At 43.9% G+C, this 24865-nt stretch overlaps 1 protein-coding gene across 1 annotated transcript in view; it reads right to left on the bottom strand.

The window, feature by feature from the left end:
• LOC132864416 (tripartite motif-containing protein 16-like) overlaps positions 1–24646 on the bottom strand; it is a 30751-nt gene extending 6105 nt beyond the window's left edge. Inside the window, exons 1-4 of the mRNA XM_060897834.1 lie at positions 24047–24646; positions 7527–7622; positions 3381–3614; positions 3033–3192 (exon numbers count right to left, since the gene is read on the bottom strand). Of these exons, the coding sequence (XP_060753817.1) occupies positions 3033–3192; positions 3381–3614; positions 7527–7622; positions 24047–24646 (1090 nt within the window). The remainder of the gene's footprint in view (positions 1–3032; positions 3193–3380; positions 3615–7526; positions 7623–24046) is intronic.
• Positions 24647–24865: the final 219 nt, after the last annotated feature.

Genomic DNA, 24865 nt, shown 5'->3' with positions numbered 1-24865 from the left:
GATGCTGTTCTTTCTTTTTGACAAAGAAGATAGTCATGATATGACTTCATTCCTTGAACAAGCTTGGACATTTCACTTTGGAAATCCTGGAAATTTGTTTGAAAATCACGGATGGTTCAAGAGTTCACACAAACAATCAATGTTCTGCTTCAGTTCATCCGCATGCAACACTGTTTTTTTCTTTTTTTGCGTTTTGTAGTCGTTGTACCCTGTAAATTCTTCGAAGGGTAAAACAATAGCCCTTTCCTTGATGGTTTCGCGATGGGTATCTAGGAGCCATAGCACACTTGTGAGTGTGCTTACAACATTTCGGCCAATGCCCTCCACCTGAGTTGAAAGGAAGCCGACGCCCATACTCTTCATCTTCTCCAGTAATGTGTTGAACACAACATCCTTTTGGGTAGCCCACTTTCCTACAACAAAAATGTTCAATATATATATATATATATATATATATATATACACACACACACACCATTCTAAATCACATATATCAAAGTTACATACACATTCACAATATCCGATTCTTTGCAATCACTATTAATCAATAGACAACTATGTTCTGATATATCTATAGTACTGATAGGCCTATATATTCAACATAGCAACCCTTTGGTGACTGACCCCTTGAAAATGGTTCCTCCAGGAACGATGACGTTTCAGTTGTCAAGACAACGGAAAAACTAAAATACAAAAACAGAAAGATACGTCACAATGCTCTTGTGCACAAAACAAAATGCTCTTGTATTTGTATTTGTATTTTAGTTTTTCCGTTGTCTTGACAACTGAAATGTCATGGTTCCTGGAGGAACCATTTTCAAGGGGTCAGTCACCAAAGGGTTGTTTCTAAATAGTACATAATTTTTAAATCCAACTGCCATGAGTCATCGATTCTGTTATATTTCTGTTATATTTGTATGATAAATATAAAATAATAAAAAATGAAATTATATATATATATATGAAAATTCAGAGTGCAGTAAACTACACCATTCAGCTAAATGGATTATAATTGTAAAATGTTAAAAACTGATATTTTACAAATATTTAAAGAGTAATGAATATTATCAACATTTACAGTGATATTCAATAGCAGTGTACATGAGCTATCAATATTTGATATGTAAATACATGTATTTCATAGAATCAGTGTATATGTATGTAAGTGTATATATATATATATATATATATATATATATATAGACATTCAGTCATTCCATCTACAGACTAGTACTACATGCAAGCTTGTGTTTAAAACCAGCACTAGATAGGATTGCTACCATCACCAATACAAGAAAAAAAACCTACCATACCTGTATATTTACCTTATATTATCCAAATTATGTTTTCCTAAATATCAATATTTCATATTAAAATCATGAATAATATCAAAAATATTTTACCGGAGTTATATTGAAGATTTAATGTGTTTATTTTAAATATAAAACTGATTTAGCAGTATGGACTCAAGGCATTTTTAATTAGGAGATGAAATCACCTGCAGATTTGGGAGAAACCGGATGGGGGTATTTCTAAATTCTATTCAGAAAATAAAAAGTTGGGCATAATGTCCCCTTACGACGGCCTATCCTGGCCGGTCTGGGGCATTTGCCCTGCTATAATATATTAAACATTACAATATTTACTGAGCGATAATACGTTGAATTATTGCCACGCTTTCATATTTAGACCATCTAGCTCTAATTTGTATTAGAAAAATATAATGCTTGTACTAAGTTATAGATATATAGTGAATGGTTTTGATCACTGATTAGTATTCCCAGGCAGTACTTACTTCTGTGAAGGCAAGTGGTCGTATGAGCGTGATGCTGCCATGAGCACATCGAGTGCTGACGGATGTCTGACGTCCAGTTCACATTCAATAGCACCTGTGCTGTCTCCGTCGTCTTCAAGCTCAACAGTAATATACAGTAGGAGCAGTCAAAGTCTCTGACTAAGGTTACCACTGGCATGTCGAGCACTGCTCTAGTACCGGTATCGGATCTACCCTCCTTCGTGGAAGCGTACACACATTTTATCATTTCTTTGCTTACATTTAATTCTTGCGATATGTATTCACCGACGTTCTGTCCACTTAACAAATCCACTCGATGAAACGATTTGCGATCTCCGCATGAAATGCTGACATAACGATCAGAACTGACTGAAGCCATTTTGCCATCACGCTGGTGAATTCGATAAGCAACTTCCCAATGGTAATTGCCAGTATCCCAGTCGGAAATTTACAACGAACAGTGTTTACAACATGTTATTCCCCAGTGTTAACTGGGAAAGGCTTTTTTTCCGATACCGACCTTGACCCTTTGCAAGTCATCTGCGGTTAGATTGTTGCACACCGTGACCATGGTAGGATATGTACCGAACGCAAATGTATACTCGTGTTACCAGTGGGAATTTTCCCGCCGAATGCAGTAGATCTATTAGTACTGGGTATATAATGCTGTTACAAGGAAGCTATTACGTTGTCAAAAAAAAATATATACTAATTGCAAGTTTCGGCGGTTCAAATAAAAAGTACACATAGACTTTTTATTTTTTCAGCAGTAGTTTTTATCTCACGTCGACGGATCCGTGAACCTAAAAATAAAAAATGAGTGGCCTTAGATTCCTCACTGCTCTCAGTCAGACACGATTTAGAGATCAGCCAAAATGTCATCACACTGTGCAGCATTTGAATGTAAGAATCATGAGAAGCAAAAAACTTTTCCCAGCTGAAGCTCTGACAATGTGTGTGTTTTTACTTTCTGATGGATTTTATGGAGGAATTAAGGCCTCGGTTCTGATCTGATGTTCATCATATTTGTTATGTGTAAAGTTCAATAAGATTAGTTTGTGGATGTGTGATTAAGGTCCTGTTTATCTGGGAAATTTAATTTGTACATGTAATTTCTGAGGCTAATACTAATGCTTTGTGATTTGATGCAGTTTTGTTCCTGCTTACGTTTTATTTCCGTTACATTAATTTTATGGCTCTCTTTACTGTGATACAGAACAAATGTTTGTTTGTTTACCTTGTGGATGGATTACGCTGAATTCCTCCTCACAGATTTCCTTGACTCGTTTTTTCAGATCTGAGAGAGATTTCCTCACTCCATCAAATGAGAGATGTTGATTGACAGTGAAGCTGGGTGAGTCGTCACATCCAGGAGAAACACAGAGAGACGGGAAACTCTACAGAGAGGAAACACAGAATAGAGAAGGAGAAAAGTGTAGGAGAGGAACGAATGAATCTCAGACTGAATCAGACCAAAGACACACTTGGGATCTCAGACAGGAACATTTATTGTTGCTGTAATGAGCTTTTAGGAGGAAACTTTGTGAGGAACAGCGCCCTCTGTAGATCAGACAGTGAGTGTTACCTGGAGGAAGTGGATGTGATCGTGTGTGTGTGAAAGCTGCTCCAGCTCAGTGACTCTCCTCTGAAGATCAGCAATCTCCTGCTCCAGTTGCTTCTGGAGTCGCTCAGCTTGACTCAGTTCAGCTTTCTCCTGAGCTCTGATCAGCTCCGTCATCTCCAAGCGCTTTTTCTCCATGGAGCTGATCATCTCAGTAAAGATCCTCTCACTGTCATCTACTGCTGACTGATAATGCATCTGTTAGTACGTGTACACACACACACAAAATGGAGGTCTAATGAGATACTCTGTAAAAAATAAACTCTCTCTAGAGATATTTTTGTTTTTGTTAAGCCTCGGGTTTTCATTCCTTGTTTTTTTAGTTCACTATTTTAAGGAGATACGCAGAACCTTTATTTTTAAATGCAGGTCTGAGTGGATAGTATCTCCATCCTTGACTCTTGTATGCTGCATAAATGGGAATCAAAAAAACCAGAGTTAAACTCGACCGCAAATTTGGCATTGGAGCTGCCCCGCTGAGCCAGCCAGCCCTGAGCGCGTGACATCACTGCGGGAACCGGTTTTAAGGCCGAGGCCTTTGACAGCTATAGACCAAAGTCAAATAAATAAAAAATTTATGGTGAAAGTAAGAAATACCGTTACTGACTTGCTCAACTAAGACTGATTTGACTTCATTGATTGTGGGTTGACTCTCATTAAAACAGGATGGGTGTTATAACTTATGCAACATACATGTACATGCATGCATTTTTCACTGATAAAATGTAAAAGGCTCATTAAATAATCAGATGAACTGAGACAATCACATTCTGAAGCAAATTAAATAAATCTGAGACCGGTAACTTAAATACACAATACAAGTTACATGTATTAATCTAAATGCAGGTAAACGTGTTGTTTTTGTTGTTTTGTATCCAAATGAGAGTTGGAGCTTACCCGTCTGCGTTCTCGCTTCTTGAAGGCCGATCTTGTGGCCGATTGTTTTGAAACAATCTGATGTTCAGTTGTTCATTCAGTTCTCTGTTCATTCGCTTCTTCCACACAAGGGCGAGATGGCAACAATATCCAGTTTAGAAATCAGACGGCTGCTCCACTCATTCTCCATTTTCCCCAGACTGAGTACTCCACCATTACTGCTCGGCTCAGGCAATTACTAAAACCCGGGACGGGACATCGCCGGTTTTAGCAACAACCACAGGGAGGTCACTGCCTGAGCGATAATATGTCACGTCCCGTTCCATCCTGGGTTTTACCAACAACCCTCGGCTCAAACTGTGGGAGAGCTGGTGCCACTGAACTTACTTTCCTTTTTTGTTGAAAAAAAACAATTTTTATAAAATAATTTTTTTCCTTTTCTTGTAGTTTTATTTAATTGTTGGTACTGCACCCTCTTTCAAAACTGGCTTATAGCCAACACTCCTCAACAGATCAGAGGTTCTGTACGAGTCTTCAGTAAAATGTGCAGAGCAGAGGAGAGACCACTTCGTTGGTGCCCAATGTGCCTGTGAACTTCTCGCAAAATGTGTCCAAATCTTTGCAGTTTGAACATTCTTGGGCCATGAATGCAACATAAATGCACCTTCTGTCATGTTGCTGCACCAGCCAGCAACACATCTACGTGACATGGCGATAAATTAGCTCAAAATGGAAGCTGGAAGTTGCAGTTAGCTCTGTGTTTTAGTATAGCGGAAATGGCGATGAGACCGATAGCCTTCCTGCTGTGACGTTACAGACGTCAAGGTCATTCACTCAGGCCGCTACCTATATGAATCATTTTAAAATCATAACTATTACAATATTAGATTTATTGTTAACGCTTAAAACTATTACTGTACCATTCTTGGGGTCTCAAGCAGTGGCGGCTAGTGAAAAAAAATTCTTGGTGGGGCTGGTGTGCCAATAGATTTCCCTACCTAGTCCAGTATAAGCATTCAAATGAACAGTCAGAAAATGACAATTCCACAATTATAATTTAATTTCCTTCACAAAATCAGCAGTTTCACAGATAAAGTAAATTAATTTATAGCTATATTAGGCTCCATTTATGCTTTGGAAAGGAACGGTATCAAATACAATACAATACTCAAGTTCTTGAGAGAAGTTTACAGCAAGAGTATGATTTCAGCTGAATCTATATAAATCAACAGTGTGTGTGTGTGTGTGTTTCTGAGATGACGGTAAGATTTCTGTGTGAGAGAGTGAAGGATTTGAAGTTACTGTCCAGTTCAGAACTGAGAGACAACACGAACCAAAACTAACAATAATAACAAAGACAAGTTCTGATTCAACAGTGGCGTTATGTTTACACTCGGCAGATTTAGTCCTTGCATCTCCTCTGTCCAAACTCCAAAGGGAGAGAGTGATGTTCCTACTTTGAGTCAGTGTGTGTTTGTGAAGTTGGACTGTATAGTGAGTGAGTGAGTGAGTGAGTGAGTGAGTGAGTGAGTGAGTGAGTGAGGAGAGAGAGTATGATGTGATTTTTAAGTGGGTGAGTGCGAGTCTGAGTAGGTGGGTATTTGTATGTCTGTGTGTGAGAGAGAGAGTAGATGAAATGAGTGAGTGAATGGGGTGGAGAGTTCTTATTTGTACAAGAACTTTGCTCGTCTGTCTGTCCCCGCATTGCTAGTTCAAAAGCACCACAAAATTTAACACAATCGATGATCTTAGATAAAATATGACTTTATCGACCTCTTCATTGTCCCTTCTTACAGCAATGCGGTACCCATCGTCTAGCTGCGCCGCTATGCTAATCCTTCCAAGCACAGCTAGCTTTACGCAGTTTCCCATGTGAACTCTTGATCTTTCCTGCTTCTTGATGCGATCGGAGAGCTGCTTTAAGTCAGTTTGTCCAGACTGTGTCCACATCAAATCACACCTGTCACTTTTGAAAAGGATGCAGGGGAAACAAAAAAGTGCATTGGCTGTTCCACAGCCTGTCAGCCACGACTTACACTGGAACCAACTCCTGCAAAACGTCCTGTTGTAGGCTTTAACTTTCTCCTTGGTTGGCTGGGTGATGTTTATTTCGGGCTTGTCGGGTCGCAGCTCTTTACCACGGATTTTTTCCACCATCGTCCTTCTCGCAAAAGAGTAGTTCAACAAAGATCTCACCGAATTTGGTGGAAGCTGCCCCTCAACTGTCATCATCGCCATCATCTCTCTGACTGACTGACCTGAGACCTCAAATTTATCACCATAGTAACAAAAAAAAAAAAAAAAAAAACACTTTCCCACATTTTCTGTAGCAGGGGCGAAATTTCCAGCGCCCCAAAACAATTAAATTCAGCGATGCTGATTGGCCAAACATTTATTATTTTTCCCTAGCAACCATACACGATTGGCTATTTCGCTGCACTTCTGGGGCACTTTGATGAGTGTCCAAGAAGAGAAATGATACGAGTCCGTCAGTGGAAATTCACTGTTGAATGAGAGTCAGTTGGTGGAAATGTTGTTTAAATAATTCAGATTGCATGTAGGCACACACTATTAAGTAAAACTGACATTGATAACATTTGTTTAAAAAAAAAAAAAAAAATATATATATATATATATATATATATATATATATATATATATATATAGGCGGCACGGTGGTGTAGTGGTTAGCGCTGTCGCCTCACAGCAAGAAGGTCCTGGGTTCGAGCCCCGGGGCTGGCGAGGGCCTTTCTGTGTGGAGTTTGCATGTTCTCCCCGTGTCTGCGTGGGTTTCCTCCGGGTGCTCCGGTTTCCCCCACAGTCCAAAGACATGCAGGTTAGGTTAACTGGTGACTCTAAATTGAGCGTAGGTGTGAATGTGAGTGTGAATGGTTGTCTGTGTCTATGTGTCAGCCCTGTGATGACCTGGCGACTTGTCCAGGGTGTACCCCGCCTTTCGCCCGTAGTCAGCTGGGATAGGCTCCAGCTTGCCTGCGACCCTGCAGAAGGATAAAGCGGCTACAGATAATGAGATGAGATATATATATATATATATATATATATATATATATATGCACACACACACACTCCACATCTGGGAGGGTGGCGCCCGAGCGCCCCCTATGGGCCAGCCGCCACTGGTCTCAAGGCACTTATAAACAAAACATGAGGCCATGGTTCTGCACATCTCCTTTAAGCAGGTTAATTGAAACACAGCTACTCTTCACTCCTCACCTTAATAGTGTCCACAGTCTGTTTCAGCTCCTGCACCTCCTTCTGCTTCTCCTGGATCCTCTGCTGGGATTTCATCTGCTCCTCCTTTAGCTCATTCTGAGACCAAATAAAATACATTTTAAATACATTTCATCATCTTCTACACAATTATAGCCAAAAAGGAAAAAAACAAAACAAAACAAAGTCAATAAAAACATTTCAGTGAAAACTAGAAATATCGCCTCGAGAACTAACTAAAATTAAAAGACACCCAAAATCTCTGGACAATGTTTACACCATGCATAAAGACACCTACAAAGACCTACTCCTCCCCCACCTTGGGGCCTCAGATCACTCCACTGTTATGCTAATGCCAGCATACAGACTGCTGGTTAAAGTCACCAAACCAGCTACAAAACAGATATGTGTGTGGCCAGAGGGGTCCTCAGAGGCACTCCAGGACTGTTTTTCCATCACTGACTGGAGCATGTTCAGACAGGCGGCCACCTACAACACCACCACAGAGACCGTCACTGCCTACATGAGGAAGTGCATGGACGACATTACGGTCACCAGAACCATCTCCATTCGGGCCAATCAGAAGCCATGGCTGACAGGGGAAGTCCATAGGCTCCTGTCGGCTTGGAACGCCGCCTTCAGAGCTGGGGACGAGGTGGGCCTGAGGACAGCTAGGGCCAATCGGTCATGAGGCATCAGGGTGGCCAAGAGACAGTATTCCAGGCACATTGCTGACCATTTCAACGACAGCAGAGACACCAGGAACCTGTGGCGGGGGATTCAGACCATCACAGACTACAAGCCCTCGCCACAGACCTGTGACAACTCCACGTCTCTGCTGAATCAATTGAACGACTTCTTCGCTCACTTTGAGGCAGACAACAGCACCACGGCACAGAAGACCCCACCACCTCCCGGCGACCAGGTGTTGATGCTGTCCCCAGACAGCGTGAGGAGAGCTCTCAGGACGACAAATGCACGAAAAGCCCCGGGTCCTGATAACATTCCTGGTCATGTCCTGAGAGACTGTGCCGAGGAGCTCACAGATGTCTTTACAGACATCTTCAACATCTCGTTGAGCCAGGCTGTCGTCCCCACGTGCCTCAAAACCACCACCATCATCCCGGTCCCGAAGAAGCCGTCTCCCTCCTGCTTCAATGACTACCGCCCTGTCGCACTCACTCCCATCCTCATGAAGTGCTTCAAGTGGCTAGTCATGTGGCATATCAAGTCTGCCCTCCCCCCTGCCCTGGACCCTTTCAAGTTTGCATATCAGTCCAACCGTTCGACCGATGATGCCATCTCCACTGCCCTCTACTCAGCCCTCACCCACCTGGAGACAAAAGACTCGTATGCCAGAATGCTGTTCATAGACTTTAGCTCAGCATTCAACACAATCATTCCTCAGCAGCTCATTCATAAACTGGACCAGCTGGGACTCAACACCTCCCTGTGCAACTAGCTGCTAGACTTCCTGACGGGGAAACCACAGACTGTATGGGTCGGCAGCAACTCCTCCAGCACCATCACACTGAACACGGGGGCCCCCCAAGGATGTGTGCTAAGCCCCCTCCTCTTCACTCTGCTGACCCACGACTGCACACCAACATCCAGCTCAAATCTCAAGTTTGCGGATGACATGACTGTGGTGGGTCTCATCAACAATGGCGATGAGACAATCTACAGGAGTGAGGTGAGCCGCTTGGCCATGTGGTGCAAGGACAACAATCTCCGTCTGAACGTGGAGAAGATGAAGGAGACTGTTGTGGACTTCAGGAGAGAGCGCACCCAGCATGCTCCACTATCTATCGACGGTGCTGCAGTGGAGAGGGTGAGCAGCACCAAGTTTCTGGGTGTGCACATCTCTGAAGACCTGTCCTGGAGCAACAACACCGCATCACTGGCCAAAAAAGCCCAACAGCGTCTGTACTTCCTCCGCAAACTGAGGAGAGCAAGAGCCCCGGCCCCCATCATGCACACTTTCTACAGAGGCACCATCAAGAACATTCTGACCAGCTGCATCACCATGTGGTATGGCGCCTGCACCGTGTCCTGCTGCAAGTCTCTGCAGTGCATTGTGAGAGCAGCTGAGAGGATCATTGGTGTCTCTCTCCCTTCTCTAATGGATATTTATAACTCCCGCCTCACCCGCAAAGCCATCAGGATTGCAGGTGACCCCACCCACCCATCTCACAGCCTCTTCAGCCTGCTGCCGTCGGGGAGGAGACTGCGGAGTCTCCGAGCCAAAACCAGCAGGCTCAAGAACAGTTTCTTTCACCAGGCAGTCAGGAGGCTCAACTCCCTCCCTGTTCTGCCCCTCCTCCCCCCTCTGCCCCATGCCACAGAGTCTGCTCGCACACACCCCTGCCCCCCCTTCAGCATCTGACATGTCATCCTCACAGTTCCACCCCCCCCCAAAAAACACACACACACACACCTCAATGTTCATTAACACACTGAACTCAGGGACCGCACATCTCACTTTACCTCGCTCATTTGCACTATTCCACACTACCTCATTTTAACAGCTGCTAGTTTGTTTATACTACTTATTTCGTGTTTACCTGCTATACCTCAAGTGCCCTTGACTGTTTGTTTATTTGAACGTGTGTGTGTGTGTATGTGTGTGTGTGTGTGTGTGTATGAGTGTTTAGTCTATGTCTAGTTCATATCTAGAGTGTTTATACTGTTTATATTGTCTGAGTGTTTAGTCTATGTCTTGTTCTCATTTAGTGTTTATACTGTTTATTTATACTGTTTATATTGTTTGTCTGAGTGTTTAGTCTATGTCTAGTTCCTATCTAGAGTGTTTATACTGTTTATATTGTTTGCTTTTTTTTCCAATTATTCTATTTGTATTTATTGCATTGCCTGTTTGCACCATGGGTCAGAGAGGACTGAAATTTCATCTGTGCTGTATGTCAAGCATGTATAGCATAATTTGACAATAAAGTTGACTTGACTTGAAAATGAAGTGACTTCTATCTTCAAATGTTTGCAGCACTTATGATATTATAAGTTTAGTTTTCTGTGAAAATGTCAACTGATTGTCATTTCAATGTTATTTGTGTGACAGAAACATCAAGGTAGTTCAGCAATATTCTCTGGAGTGAAACTGTTCAAAAGGCAGCTGTGACTTTCAATGGGATTCACAGACAGACTGATCTGAGAAAAACGCGATGAGTGCTTCCGGGAATGTGAAAGAGCCGCCAGATTCATTGCAACTGGCGTTTGGTGGACGATCATGGATTGAAAGGAGTTCTAGATGAGTGTGAAACTAATGATTTGGAGGAGTTTTCAGAAGAGAATGACAGTGAGAGTACTATAAAAGTGAAGGTGAAGATAAGTCAGGCAAATGGAATTTGGTTCAAAGAGCATCGAGGAAAAGAAAGGTGAAAGCTAAACAAGATGAAGCGAAAAGATTGAGGACTGATGTTAAAGTTGTGATCCGATTTCAAACCCCTTGTATACTAAACCCATTGAAAGTCAGTGAAGCCATTTATAGGCAAGTAGGTGAAGTTCGCACTGTCACAACGTTAAAAGATGGTAACCTGTTAGTTGTTTGTCAAGATAGAGATCAGAGAATGGGATTAATGAAGCTTAAAACTTTACTGGGGAAACACGTTAAAGCCCAAGACTGGGAAGAAAGAGGTAAAGTAATGGCGGTGATATCAGGTGTATCGACTGACTTGTTAGAGGACGATATTAAAAGCAATGTTAAAGGAGTTAAAATCAACAAAGTCAAGCATTTGCCAGTAATTAGGAATGGAACTAAAGGACCGAGTTTGTCTGTCTTGTTAGTGTTGGATGAGGTTAAGATGCCCGAGCGGATCATGATTGGATATTTAAGTTATATGACGAGGCCTTACATCCCCCCCACCAATTAGATGCTTTAAATGTCAGCGATATGGACACATTTCTTCTGTGTGCAAGGCAAAACCTAGGTGTGCTAGATGTGGAGGCGAACATGAATATGGTAAATGTGAGGAAGGAACAAAAATCAAGTGCTGTAACTGTGGAGGTGAACACAGTGCGGCCTATAAAGGGTGCGAGATGTATAAAAGAGCAATTCAAGTGCAAAGTGTTAAGGTGAAAGAGAGCGTTACTAATGCCGAAGCTATTAAAAAGGTTGACAAAGAAAACCAAGCAAAATCAAGGGTTAAAGGAAATATGACTCCTGTAGTTTTACCCCCGAGTCAAACTCAAACGACTCTGAAATGCTGTAAAGTAACTGAAGAGACTTTAATTGTGGATAAGAAAAATTTCATTGCTTTTATGGTGGAAGTGATTAATTGCTCAGCCCAAGTAGCAAGTAGAATTGATAGAATTAAAATAATTTAAAAAGCAGCAGAAAAGTATCTAGAGATTCATGAATTGTCAGTTGATTCCATTCACAATATGGTATTAGGGGTATCTGATAGTCAAGCACCACATGGCAGTTAATAATGACTTTATTTATTCTACAGTGGAATGCCAGGAGCTTAATTGCTAATGGTCAGGAACTAAAACACTTTATTGAGGAACAAGTTGTTAAACCAAACATTATCTGTATACAGGAAACCTGGTTAAAACCATCACTTGATTTAATAATATATGGATACCTAGCAGTGCGTAAAGACAGGGATACTGCAGGAGGTGGAGTGGCCACATTTATTCAGCAGGGGATTAATTACAGAGCTTTAAATATAGATAAAAGAGGTTGAAGCAGTTCTGGTTGAGATTTGGGTCGGTGAAACTAAGATTAAAATTATCAACTTTTATAACCCTGGTAAAAGAATCTTGAGAGAGATGCTAGATGGTATGTCTCATCTCATCTCATTATCTGTAGCCGCTTTATCCTGTTCTACAGGGTCGCAGGCAAGCTGGAGCCTATCCCAGCTGACTACGGGTGAAAGGTGGGGTACACCCTTGACAAGTCACCAGGTCATCACAAGGCTGACACATAGACACAGACAACCATTCACACTCACTAGAGATGGGATTTATGGCTCTTTGATGGGATCCGCATCTTTGTGATCCGTTCTTTGAAAAGAGCCGTTCAAAAGACTGGCTCATTTGGCTCTTTTTAAATATTTATTCAGTTTTAAGAAGACAGCGTCTAAAGAAGCCAGATCCCTCTGCTTAGAGAGTGACATCAATATTTCTGGACATACTATAAAGCTAGACTTACATTATTGTAACCCCTAAACGCTCATAAATAACCATTAAAAAACAATGAGGGCTTCAATGAATGTCCATGCAGAACGGCTTTTCTGTAAAAAAAAAAAAAAAACACTCAAGAACATAGTTATCAAGAACGCAAGAATATTTTCTAGAAAAACACTTGTTTTACAAAAATATTTAACTGCACAACTGGTGCCATCCCTCCCCCAACCCTCCAATTAACTACTCTGAAACAGAGCCATGCAGGGTTTTTTTTTTCTTTCTGGAGAGCGCACGTGCAAGCAGCATGACCACAACGGGCTGCGCTCGGACGACCACCTCCCACTCCCTGATGTCACATCGGTGCCTATTTGTCTGATAGCTACATTTGCATATCAGACAAATAGGCACCACTGTGCCCTCACCGTAACCTTTCCCTAACTCAGTGAAGGGAGGAGGAGTAAAGAGGGAGCTTTTTCATCTGAAACACAGTACAGAAAAAGAACGACAGAAAGAACAGCTCCCCCAGCTCGAGACTTGGTTCTCATCGTTCATGCCTAGGAGCCGTTCAAAAGAATCGGTTCGTTTGTGAACGTCACAACACTCATATTCACACCTACGGTCAATTTAGAGTCACCAGTTAACCTAACCTGCATGTCTTTGGACTGTGGGGAAAACCGGAGCACCCAGAGGAAACCCATGCGGACACAGAGAGAACATGCAAACTCCACACAGAAAGGCCCTTGCCGGCCACGGGGCTCGAACCCAGACCTTCTTGCTGTGAGGCGACAGCGCTAACCCCTACACCACCGTGCCGCCCTGACTTAAACTCAATCATTACAAATATATTATGAGTCAGCAGAAGAGGTTCTTGGTAAACCTTCTGGGATGAGGAAAAAGAGAATGGTACCTTGGTGGTCAGATGATTGTAAGGAAGCAATTAAAGCTAGAAATAAAGCTTTCAAAATTGTTAAATCAAACCATTCCTATACCAATTTAATGGAATACAAAAAAAAATCACATTCAAAAGGTTAAAAGAATTATAAGAGAAGCTAAAAGGAAATATTGGCGTGATTTCTGTTCTAAAATAGGGCGGAAGTCAAAGGGGATGATATTTGGAGCGTGATTAAAAAGATGGGAGGCATTAGAAGGGAGTTTTCCTTGTCTGTGATTAAAAACGATGTGGAGCCAGTAACTAATCAAGAGAAAGCAGAGATGCTTGCGAAAAGTTTTGTGAAGGTTCATAGTTCACAGAACTTAACTGATGAAGAATTGTCTTGGAGAGTTAAAGTAATAGATGAGAATAAAGGATTACTGGAAAAGCAGGTAATAAGTGAGAGTGTACTTGATAAGGATTTTACATTATTTGAGCTTAGGAGAGCGTTAGATGAGGTTAGGAACACTTCTGTTAGGACTTGGACTGTTTTGGCCTCTAGAGGCCGCTGTTATTTCCTTTTCGTGTCATATTTATTTTGGCCTCTAGAGGCCACCACTGTTCCTGTGTTTTGTGTTTTTTTTTTGTTAATTGCCTGTTAGTCCTAATTATCTTCACCTGTGTCCTTAATTAGTTTGTGTATTTATACCCCTGAGTTCAGTCCTCTTGTCACGGAGTCTTTGTGCTGTTATGTTTATCTCCAGTTTCCTTTGTACTGTGTTTTGTGGATCTTCTGAGCTTTTGCATTTTTGCCTTTTTCTTTTTGAATTATACTCTTTGTTTTTGTTTTTTTTTGTTTTGCCCTGGATTGTATATAGTGTACATAGTATAAATAAACCTTTTGTTACTTTTTCTACTTCCGCCTCACACCTCTGCATTTGAGTCATTCCCCTGGTGGCCTAGTGGGGGTTTGCTGGATCATCACACCAACGAACCAGGTTCGAATCCCAGCAAAACCCTAACAGAAAGACTCCGTCATGACCGACTCAGCAGAGGCTGCTTCAACTGTCTACACGGCCAACCTTCAGGGAATTATGGCAGCTTTGACACGCTTCGGAGCGACCATGGACGCTCATGGATGTACGCTCACCAGCCAACGTGAGGCCCTTGCTCGCCACGAGGAACTGCTTCAGCAAATTGGGAAAAACCCTGGCACAGCTGACATCTCTGCCTGCATCTCCTGATCCAGTTCCTGCTCCTGATCCAGGTCCCACTCCTGCTCCAGTGCCTCCTGCCATGCTGCCTTCTTCACCTCACGAACCCAGCCTTCCTGCACCACAGAGGTATGACGGCAAGCACAGTGAGTGCCGAGAGTTCCTTACCCAGTGTCAACTCACCTTTGAGCTTCAGCCTACCACCTACACTACGGATCGCCGCAAGATTGCCTTTGTGATCACCTTATTAGCTGGTAAGGCGCGAGCCTGGGCTACTGCTATCTGGCAAAGACAGGGACCTGAGTGCTTTGATTTCCAGCTGTTTTCTGAAGAGATGCTTCGGGTCTTCGATCAGGCAGACATCAGTACCGACGCAGCCCGAAAGCTCATGTCCATCCGGCAAGGAGGAAGCGTCGCAGATTACGCCATCTCGTTCCGAACACTCGCAGCAGTAAGTGGATGGAACGAGACTGCCCTGGTGTCAGCCTTCCACCATGGTCTGTCTGACCCCATCAAGGACGGTCTGGCCTCTATTGGATGCCCAAGTGACCTCAAAACCCTCATCTCACATGCTATTCGTCTGGACAACAGGATGAGAGAACGCCACCAAGCCTTGAGCCCCCCCAGCCTCCCTACCTCTACCTGGAGACCGTCTACCTCCTTCAGTGACTGTCCAGAACCCATGCAAGTGGGTCGTACTCGCCTCTCCGCATCTGAGAGGGAGCGCAGGAGGAGGGACAAGTGCTGCATCTACTGTGGCAAGCCTGGTCACTTCCGAGCATCATGTCCTGAACTCTTGGGAAAAGGACCGCCCCGTCCAGCCGAGGGAGGGTTGTGACGGGGCCTACCCTCTCTCCCGGACTCCCTGGCCAAGGAATCTACATCCCGGTCTCCATCTCCTGGGGTGAGTCTGTCCACTCTTGTCAAGCTTTGATAGACTCAGGGGCGGCTGGGAACTTTATGGATATTCACTTCGCCCAAAGCATCAATATACCTACTGCACCTCTTGAAGTCCCTCTGTCTGTGTCTGCCCTCGATGGCCAAGCGTTAGGTGATGGAAGAGTCACTCAAGTTACTTCTCCAGTCTTCCTCCAGTCTCAAGGTCACAAGGAAGAAATATCCCTGCACCTGATTCCTTCACCTGAGTTCCCAGTTATTCTAGGCCTTCCTTGGCTTACTCGCCACAACCCTCGCATAGACTGGGTAACAAGCCAGGTTGTGGAATGGGGCCCTGCATGCCATGCCTCTTGTCTGCTCTCTAGCTCTCCTGTGTCTCCTGCCGAGCCCCCTGATCTCACCGAGTTATCTCAAGTTCCCACAGAGTACTGGGATCTCAAGGAGGTATTCAGCAAGAGCAGGGCCGCCGTTCTTCCTCCGCACCGGGCCTACGACTGTGCCATCGACTTGCTCCCTGGGACTACCCCTCCTCGTGGCAGACTGTTTTCCCTCTCTCAGCCGGAACGCAAGGCCATGGAGGAATACCTCAAAGATGCTCTGGTCTCTGGGTTCATTCGACCCTCCACCTCACCTGCTGGAGCCGGCTTCTTCTTTGTCGGCAAGAAGGATGGGGGGCTCCGACCATGCATTGACTACAGGGGCCTGAACAAGATCACTGTGCGCAACCGATATCCCCTTCCGCTGATGTCCACTGCTTTCGACCTGCTCCAAGGTGCCACCGTCTTCACCAAGTTGGACCTACGGAACGCATACCACCTCATCCGTATCCGACAGGGAGACGAGTGGAAGACTGCCTTTAACACCCCGTCTGGGCACTACGAATACCAGGTGATGCCCTTCGGACTCACCAACGCACCAGCTGTTTTTCAGGCCCTAATCAATGACGTCTTAAGGGACATGATTAACCTGTACGTCTTTGTCTACCTCGATGACATCCTTATCTTTTCCAAGACCGTGCAGGAGCACCGCCACCATGTCCGCCAGGTTCTCCAGAGGCTGCTACAGAACAATCTGTTCGCCAAGGCCCAGAAATGCGATTTTCATGTTCCCGAGGTCTCCTTTCTGGGATTTATTGTACGGACAGGCCAACTCCAAATGGACCCTGCCAAGACCCTGGCCGTCCGGGACTGGCCTACTCCCAAGTCCGTTAAGGAGGTTCAGCGGTTCTTAGGATTCGCTAACTTCTACCGCAAGTTCATCAGGAACTTCAGTTCTGTGGCAGCACCCATGTCAGACCTCACCAAAGGGACAGGTGGATCTTATGGCTGGTCTCCTCAGGCAGAAAAGGCGTTCAAAGACCTCAAGGCCCGCTTCTGCACGGCACCCATTCTGGTCCTCCCGGACACCTCCCAACCATTCATCGTGGAGGTGGACGCCTCGGACAGTGGTGTCGGCGCGGTACTCTCTCAACGTTCGGAAGGAAAGCTGCACCCCTGTGCTTACTTCTCCCACCGCCTGAGTCCTGCGGAGTCCCGGTACGATGTGGGGGATCGAGAACTGCTAGCGGTCAAACTGGCCCTTGAGGAGTGGAGGCACTGGCTGGAGGGAGCGCAACATCCATTCCTGGTTTGGACTGACCACAAGAACCTGGAGTACCTCCAGCAAGCCAAGAGACTGAACCCTCGACAGGCTAGGTGGGCCCTGTTTTTCAGTCGGTTTGACTTCACCCTCTCGTACCGTCCCGGCTCCAAGAACACTAAACCTGACGCACTGTCCAGGCTGTTCTCTGCCACTAACAGGGAGAATGAAGTCGGGCCTATTATCCCGGTGTCCCGGATTGTGGCCCCTGTCCGCTGGGGTATTGAGGAGGCTGTTCGACGAGCCCAACGCCAGGACCCCGGTCCTGGGACGGGGCCACCGGGCCTCTTGTACGTCCCACATCAAGCCCGGGCCAAGGTTCTCCAGTGGGGTCACTCTTCCCCTCTCACCGCCCACCCGGGAGCTCGGAGGACCCTGGACTTCCTGAAAAGACGCTTCTGGTGGCCTAACATGGAGCAGGAAGTAAGGTCATTTGTCCTGTCCTGTGAGGTTTGCACCAGAACCAAGAACCCACGACAGCGTCCCCAGGGTCTCCTGCATCCTCTGACCATTCCCCGGCGTCCCTGGTCCCACGTGGCAGTCGACTTCATCACGGGTCTCCCTGAGTCTCAAGGTAACATGGTCATTTTGGTCATTGTTGACAGATTCTCCAAGGCCTGCCGCTTCATACCTCTGTGCAAACTCCCCTCTGCTCTTGAAACAGCGAAACTTATATTTAATCATGTCTTCCGAGTCTTTGGTCTTCCACAGGACATCGTCTCAGACCGAGGGCCCCAGTTCTCCTCCCGAGTGTGGCACGGGTTCTGCAAGGTCATCGGAGCCACTGCCAGCCTCTCCTCTGGGTTTCACCCACAGTCCAATGGTCAGACGGAGAGGCTCAACCAGGACCTGGAAACCACCCTGCGAGGCCTGGCTATGGATAACCCGACATCGTGGAGCACCTGGCTGCCATGGGCAGAGTACGCCCACAACACCCTGCAGTCATCAGCCACCAAGCTGTCGCCATTCCAGTGCCAATTCGGGTTCCAGCCACCTCTGTTCCCGGACCAGGAGGAGGACGCGGGGGTGCCCTCGGTCAACCAATATGTGAGACGGTGTCGCAAGACCTGGAGCAAGGTCAGGAAGACCCTCATACAGACCTCCAGAACCAACCAGACTCAGGCCAACCGCCATAGAAGACCTGCACACACTTTCCGCCCTGGGCAGCGGGTTTGGCTGTCCACTAAGGACCTTCCGCTGCGGGTGGAGAACCGCAAGCTTGCTCCTCGCTACATTGGCCCCTTCAAGGTGGTGCGCAGGGTGAACCCTGTCTCCTACCGGCTCCAGTTGCCCCGGACTCTGAGGATCAACCCCACTTTCCATGTTTCCCTGTTGCGGCCTGTACTGACGTCTACGTATGCCCCTGCCCCTAGGAACCCCCCCGCATCTTCCAGGGGCAGACTGTGTTCACTGTGCATCGCCTGCTTGACTCCCGCCGGGTCCGCGGCGGGTTGCAATATCTGGTGGACTGGGAGGGCTATGGTCCTGAGGAGCGCTGCTGGGTTCCTGCTCGGGATGTCCTGGATAAAGAACTGTGTCGGGACTTCCATTCGGCCCATCCGGATCGCCCTGGGAACGTCAGGAGACGCTCCTAGAGGGGGGGGTCCTGTTAGGACTTGGACTGTTTTGGCCTCTAGAGGCCGCTGTTATTTCCTTTTCGTGTCATATTTATTTTGGCCTCTAGAGGCCACCACTGTTCCTGTGTTTTGTGTTTTTTTTTTGTTAATTGCCTGTTAGTCCTAATTATCTTCACCTGTGTCCTTAATTAGTTTGTGTATTTATACCCCTGAGTTCAGTCCTCTTGTCACGGAGTCTTTGTGCTGTTATGTTTATCTCCAGTTTCCTTTGTACTGTGTTTTGTGGATCTTCTGAGCTTTTGCATTTTTGCCTTTTTCTTTTTGAATTATACTCTTTGTTTTTGTTTTTTTTTTTGTTTTGCCCTGGATTGTATATAGTGTACATAGTATAAATAAACCTTTTGTTACTTTTTCTACTTCCGCCTCACGCCTCTGCATTTGAGTCATTCTCCTGGTGGCCTAGTAGGGGTTTGCTGGATCATCACACCAACGAACCAGGTTCGAATCCCAGCAAAACCCTAACAACTTCACCAGGGAAAGATGGTATATGTTATAAAATGATTAATGAAGTCAATGACGTGGCTAAATATGTAATTTTAAGTCTTTTTAATAAGATTTGGGAGCAAGGTAGATTGCCTTTGTGTTGGAAACATTCTGTAGTGGTTCCGATTGGAAAACCAGGGAAGGATAAAACTGAAGTTAAAACTTATAGGCCAATAGCATTAACATCTAATTTATGTAAGATTATGAAAAAAGTGATCACTAGAAGGCTAGTGTATGAAATTGAAAAAAAGAGGTCTTGTCTCCCCACACCAGAGCGGGTTCCGTAGTGGACGTACTACAGTGGACCCTATTTTATGTTTAGAAAATGAAACAAGGAAAGCACAAGTCAATAACGAATCAGTTTTAGCAACATTCTTTGATACAGAGAAAGCGTATGATATGCTATGGAAGGAGGGGTTGTTGATTAAGCTGAATAGGATGGGTATTGGTGGCAAGATGTTTAACTGGATTAGAGACTTCCTAAAGGACAGAACAATAGAAGTAAGAGTTGGGGTTAACTTCTCTCACATCTATTCAATAGAAAATGGAACATCTCAAGGTAGTGTATGCAGTCCAGTACTGTTCAACATTATCATTAATGATGTTTTTAATAAAATAGATGGCATTAGAATCAATAGAGCATTATATGCTGATGATGGAGCTTTGTGGATAAAAGGACAAAATATTGATATTAGAACTAAAATGCAATTAGCTATCAACAAGGTAGAAAAATGGGCATGTGAGTGGGGTTTTCATTTGTCTGTAGAAAAGACTCAATTTATTTGTTTTTCAAAGAAAAGAGTAAGTCCCACACTAGAGCTTAAGTTGTATAACCAGTCCTTAGAGCAAGTTAATATTGTTAGGTACTTGGGAGTTTGGTTTGATGTCAAGTTAACATTGAAGGAACATATTCAGAAAATAATTGAGAAATGCAAAAAGGACATTAATGTTTTGAAATGTTTATCAGGGTACAACTGGGGAGCCTCAGGGATGTCCCTTAAAAGAATTTATATTGCACTGATAAGATCAGTTTCAGATTATGGCTGTATTGTGTATCTTTCAGCATTGAAGACATTGCTTAATGAACTCAATAGAATGCAGGCTGAAAGTCTCAGGATATGTTGTGGTGCATTTAGAACTTCTTCCATACCAGCGTTGCAAGTAGAATCAGGAGAAATGCCCTTAAGCCTCAGACATCTTAAATTGAGTATGGCTTACTGGATTAATTTAAATGGACATGAGGCAACACACCCTACTAAAAAAAGTTCTCAATGAGTGTTGGGAGTATGGCAGATCCCAGATTTGTAGCTTTGGATGGGATGGTAACAAATTATCAAATCAATTGGGAATAGATGATATGATTTGTAGTAAGACTGTGCCCCGGTAACAACTCCACCTTGGTTGTTTTGCTCCCCTACGGTGATCAAGGAAACCAAAGAGATAGCTAAATCTGGAGGAGTGGATCAGAACGTAGAGCAATATTTAGGAAGTAGGTACTATAATACAACACAGGTTTATATAAATGCATCTAAAGATTCAGAGGGTAAAACAGGTATTGCAGTTTATACCCCTGATTACAAAATCTCTATTAAAAAGAGAACATCAGATCATCTGTCTATATTTGCAGCTGAAATGACAGCCATTATTATTGCATAACAGTGGATAGAAGAAACTAGGTCCCCTAAAGCAGTTATTTGTTCTGATTCTATGCCATCTCTCACATCCGTTCAAAGTGGAGAATAGTCATGTCGACAGGACTTACTGAATGAAATTAATATCTTATTTGCAATCAGTCAACAGAGAATATCAATCCAGTTTGTATGGGTTCCAGCCCATAAAGGAGTTGGTGGCAATGAGGAAGCAGACAAGCTGGCAAAAGAGGCAACCAAAGAAGAGGAGGTTCAGTTAAGTATTCCACTCAGTAGATCAGAAGTGCATATTCTGGACCAATTTAGGTTTTTTTTAATATGAAAGTATGTCCCTTTACCCACTCATCCAGAAGGGTAATATTGCACAAGGCCATCTGTCTACAGCAGAAAAAAATAAAATAACCAAACGCGTCTGGAAAAATCCCAAGGGAGTCTGGAGCCAGAATCGTGACGTCACCTGCAGAAGTGCCGGCAGGCTGCGAGAGCTTGCACGGTTTCAGTGCACAGCCTGTGTAGACCAAGCGCTCCCATTTCTCTCTCATTGTCCGGTCTTTTGGAAAACGATGAGTACTAATCCCATCAAGCTTGGTGTTGCTACACCCTCCTACGATACATCTGTTAACCATTTTAATAGTTACGCGATAACGTTGAAGAAATTTGCAGAAAACCACCAGGTCGTTTTCTCAGAAACAAACCAGTGCTGATGTAGGATTCAGAGGAAGGCGTCCCGCAGATGACGTCATGAAAATCAATGTTTCCCGGGAAATTCAAATGCCAAGTTTTTTCAGAGGCAGACCAATTCACCTCAAACAGCTTGATTTCAACTGAATTTTTCTGGTATTGCGCAAGGTAAAAAAAAAAATGCAGAGAATGCAGAATGTTACAGATATTTGACCAAAGTTTAATATAAAATAGGAGAATTACATTGATCTTGCTCCTGAATTTACCCGTGATATGCACTTTAAGGTACTCATTAAACATAAAGTTAACATATGGCAAGCTGAATGGGATAAGGAGAAGAAAGGTAGACACTTATATAATATACAAAAAGATATCTCAAGTAGCAAACCAAGTTACCCAAACAGACAGGAGGAGGTTTGGTTTACAAGACTGAGAATAGGCCATACTGGATTAAATAACAGCTTATACCAGGGGTGGGCAAACTTTTTGGCTCAGGGGCCACATTGACTTTTGAAATTTGCCAGGCGGGCCGGGCCAACACCAAATTCATACATATCGAACATAAACCGGAAAAGCTTTAGTGTTATTGTAAGGCCTTCACTGACACAGACCCCAATGCAGATCAGATTGACATTTATTTTAGTTCTCAGTCAACAAAGGCAGAGCAGAAAAATGCTTGCAGTTCAATAGATTGGCACATAAAAAAATATACACATAAAAACAAACACCAGCACTACAGCAGCCACCCACGACAACCAAAATTACTAAGAGTTATACTTTTTATATTATTATGTCTGTAAACATGTGACTACCATCTTATTACAGCTCCAACATAGTTTTAAAAAGAGAAAAAGTGTTAATACTCACATTCACTCAGCAACCGCTGAGCTGTATTCGTCCGTGCTTGCGCTGACTGGTTGTTAGCATAATTAGCATGCTTGGAGGAAAAGTGCCATTTGATGTTATATTCCTTTAAAACTGCAACGGTTTCTTTGCAAATACAGCATACAGCCTTTGATCGGACTTCAGCAAAAAAATATTTAGTTGTCCATTCTTTATTGAACACCCTGCACTCACTGTCCACTTTCCTTTTTTTAGGACCACTCATTGTAAAGTTTTATCCTGTGTTCTCGAGATCATCAGTGGCACGGGCGCCAGAATGATTTCGATGGCACGCGCTGCACCACTCTGCAAATGTAATCTCGCGTGAATACGACTGACTGGAAAGACGGATCTCTAGAACACCTGTCTACGTGATAACACTGACGCTTATAGTTTATAGATCTGCTCAATCGTGTTTATATGATTGTCTTCCACGGGCCGGATTAAAAACGCCAACGGGCCGGATGTGGCCCGCGGGCCGTAGTTTGCCCACCTCTGGCTTATACGTTGCAAACAAAACATCCATCTGGAAAAATGTGAACTTTGTGGAGTGAGAGAGGATGTAGATCATGTTCTTTTAAGGTGCTTAAAATTCTACAGACAAAGAGAAAAACTGAAGAGGGAAGTGAACGCAGTCAAGAAAGCCTTTTCTTTAGACACCTTATTAGGTGAGCCGAGATCAGAAAACATCACTTGTGCTATGATAACATTTATCAAAGAAACAAAATTAGCAAATAGGATTTAGTTTGTTGTTTTGTGTTGTTTTTCCTTTTTATTCAATTTTTCTTTGAAATGACATCCATTTGATTGCACCTCAGTCCAGTCGATGGCGGTAAAACACTTTGCTTGTAAACTGCCATAAAACCTGACAGAAGAAGAAGACTGATCTGAGAGCAGTGCGCGTCATCACTGTTCCCTTTTATTTCTCAGTGAGTTTAGAGGGGGGAGACATGCACAGTGCACATCTGGATTCATGGGAGTTATTTATTTGTTCAGCACTAAAATCCAGAGTCATAGTCAGGTTTACTTCTTTCAGGTGCTGTGTGGACATTCAAAACCACACCCAATTCCACCGGAAGAGAACCACACCCAATTTCCACATTCAGAAAGATAAAGATTTTTTTAACCTGTAGATCATTAAATGTTATGAAATATGATATCCAGTTACAGAGCTTTAACACAGTCACGTGAGCACTTTAGCTGTAAAATGCTGGAAGAAGGTTGTTGGGTGTTGGCTGTTTAAAGTCCACTGACTGGTCTGATCTCTTTAACATTTCTTTACATATTACTGTTTGACTGGAAATAAAAATTTACTTCACCGAGAATGACAGTCAGAGAACCAATTAAATCCACTGAATACAAATTAGATTAGAAATAGAATTTGTATAAAATGACTTGGAAAAGAAGAATGATGTCCAGTTCTCACCTGTTTTTCATTTCTTTCTGCTTTAGTTGAAACTGTATCATGACCTTTATGTTCATCCATCGTACACAAATAACAGACGAAGCTTTGGTCAGTACGACAGAAGATCTCGATCAGTTTGTCATGTTCAGAGCAGATCTTCTCTTGGAGCTCTGCACAGGCTTCAACTAACTTGTGCTTCTTAAAGGCAGGAGACTGATAGTGAGGTTTAAGATGATCTTCACAATAGGAGGCCAGACACACCAGACAGGAATTAGTGGCTTTGCGTTTTCTCCCAGTGCAGGAATCACACTCCACATCTCCAGGTCCAGCGTAACAGTGAGCAGGAGAAGCAGCTTGGAGTTCAGTCTTCTTCAGTTTCTCCACCACTTCAGCCAGCATGTTGTTCCTGCACAGAACAGGCCTTGGAGTGAAAGTCTCTCTGCACTGGGGGCAGCTGTAGACGCCCTTCACATCCTCCTGATCCCAGCAGCCATTAATACACACCTTACAGAAACTGTGTCCACAGGGAATAGTCACAGGATCCTTCAGGAGATCCAGACACACTGGACAGCTGAACTGATCCACAGAAAAATGATCTACTGAAATACCAGCCTCTGCCATTTTCCTGTACTGAGAGAGAGAAAGACTCTGAACTTTCTGCTGAGTTTTGTTTTCTCTGAAATGGACTTCCTGGTTCTGTGTGTGTTCTGTGTGGCAGAGAGAGTGGGCATGGCTTTAAAGAGAGGGCTCCTTTTTTGTAATGTGTAAGGCGTGGCCTGGCTATGTTAGCAAATTGCTATTCAGTGTGAAGAGATTTAAAACAGTGTGTGTGTATTTCCT

This window comes from Neoarius graeffei, chromosome 17, assembly GCF_027579695.1.
Source record: "Neoarius graeffei isolate fNeoGra1 chromosome 17, fNeoGra1.pri, whole genome shotgun sequence".
NCBI lineage: Eukaryota > Metazoa > Chordata > Actinopteri > Siluriformes > Ariidae > Neoarius > Neoarius graeffei.
The sequence above is the reverse complement of the archived record's forward strand: the minus strand, read 5'-3'. Positions and strand labels throughout refer to the sequence as shown.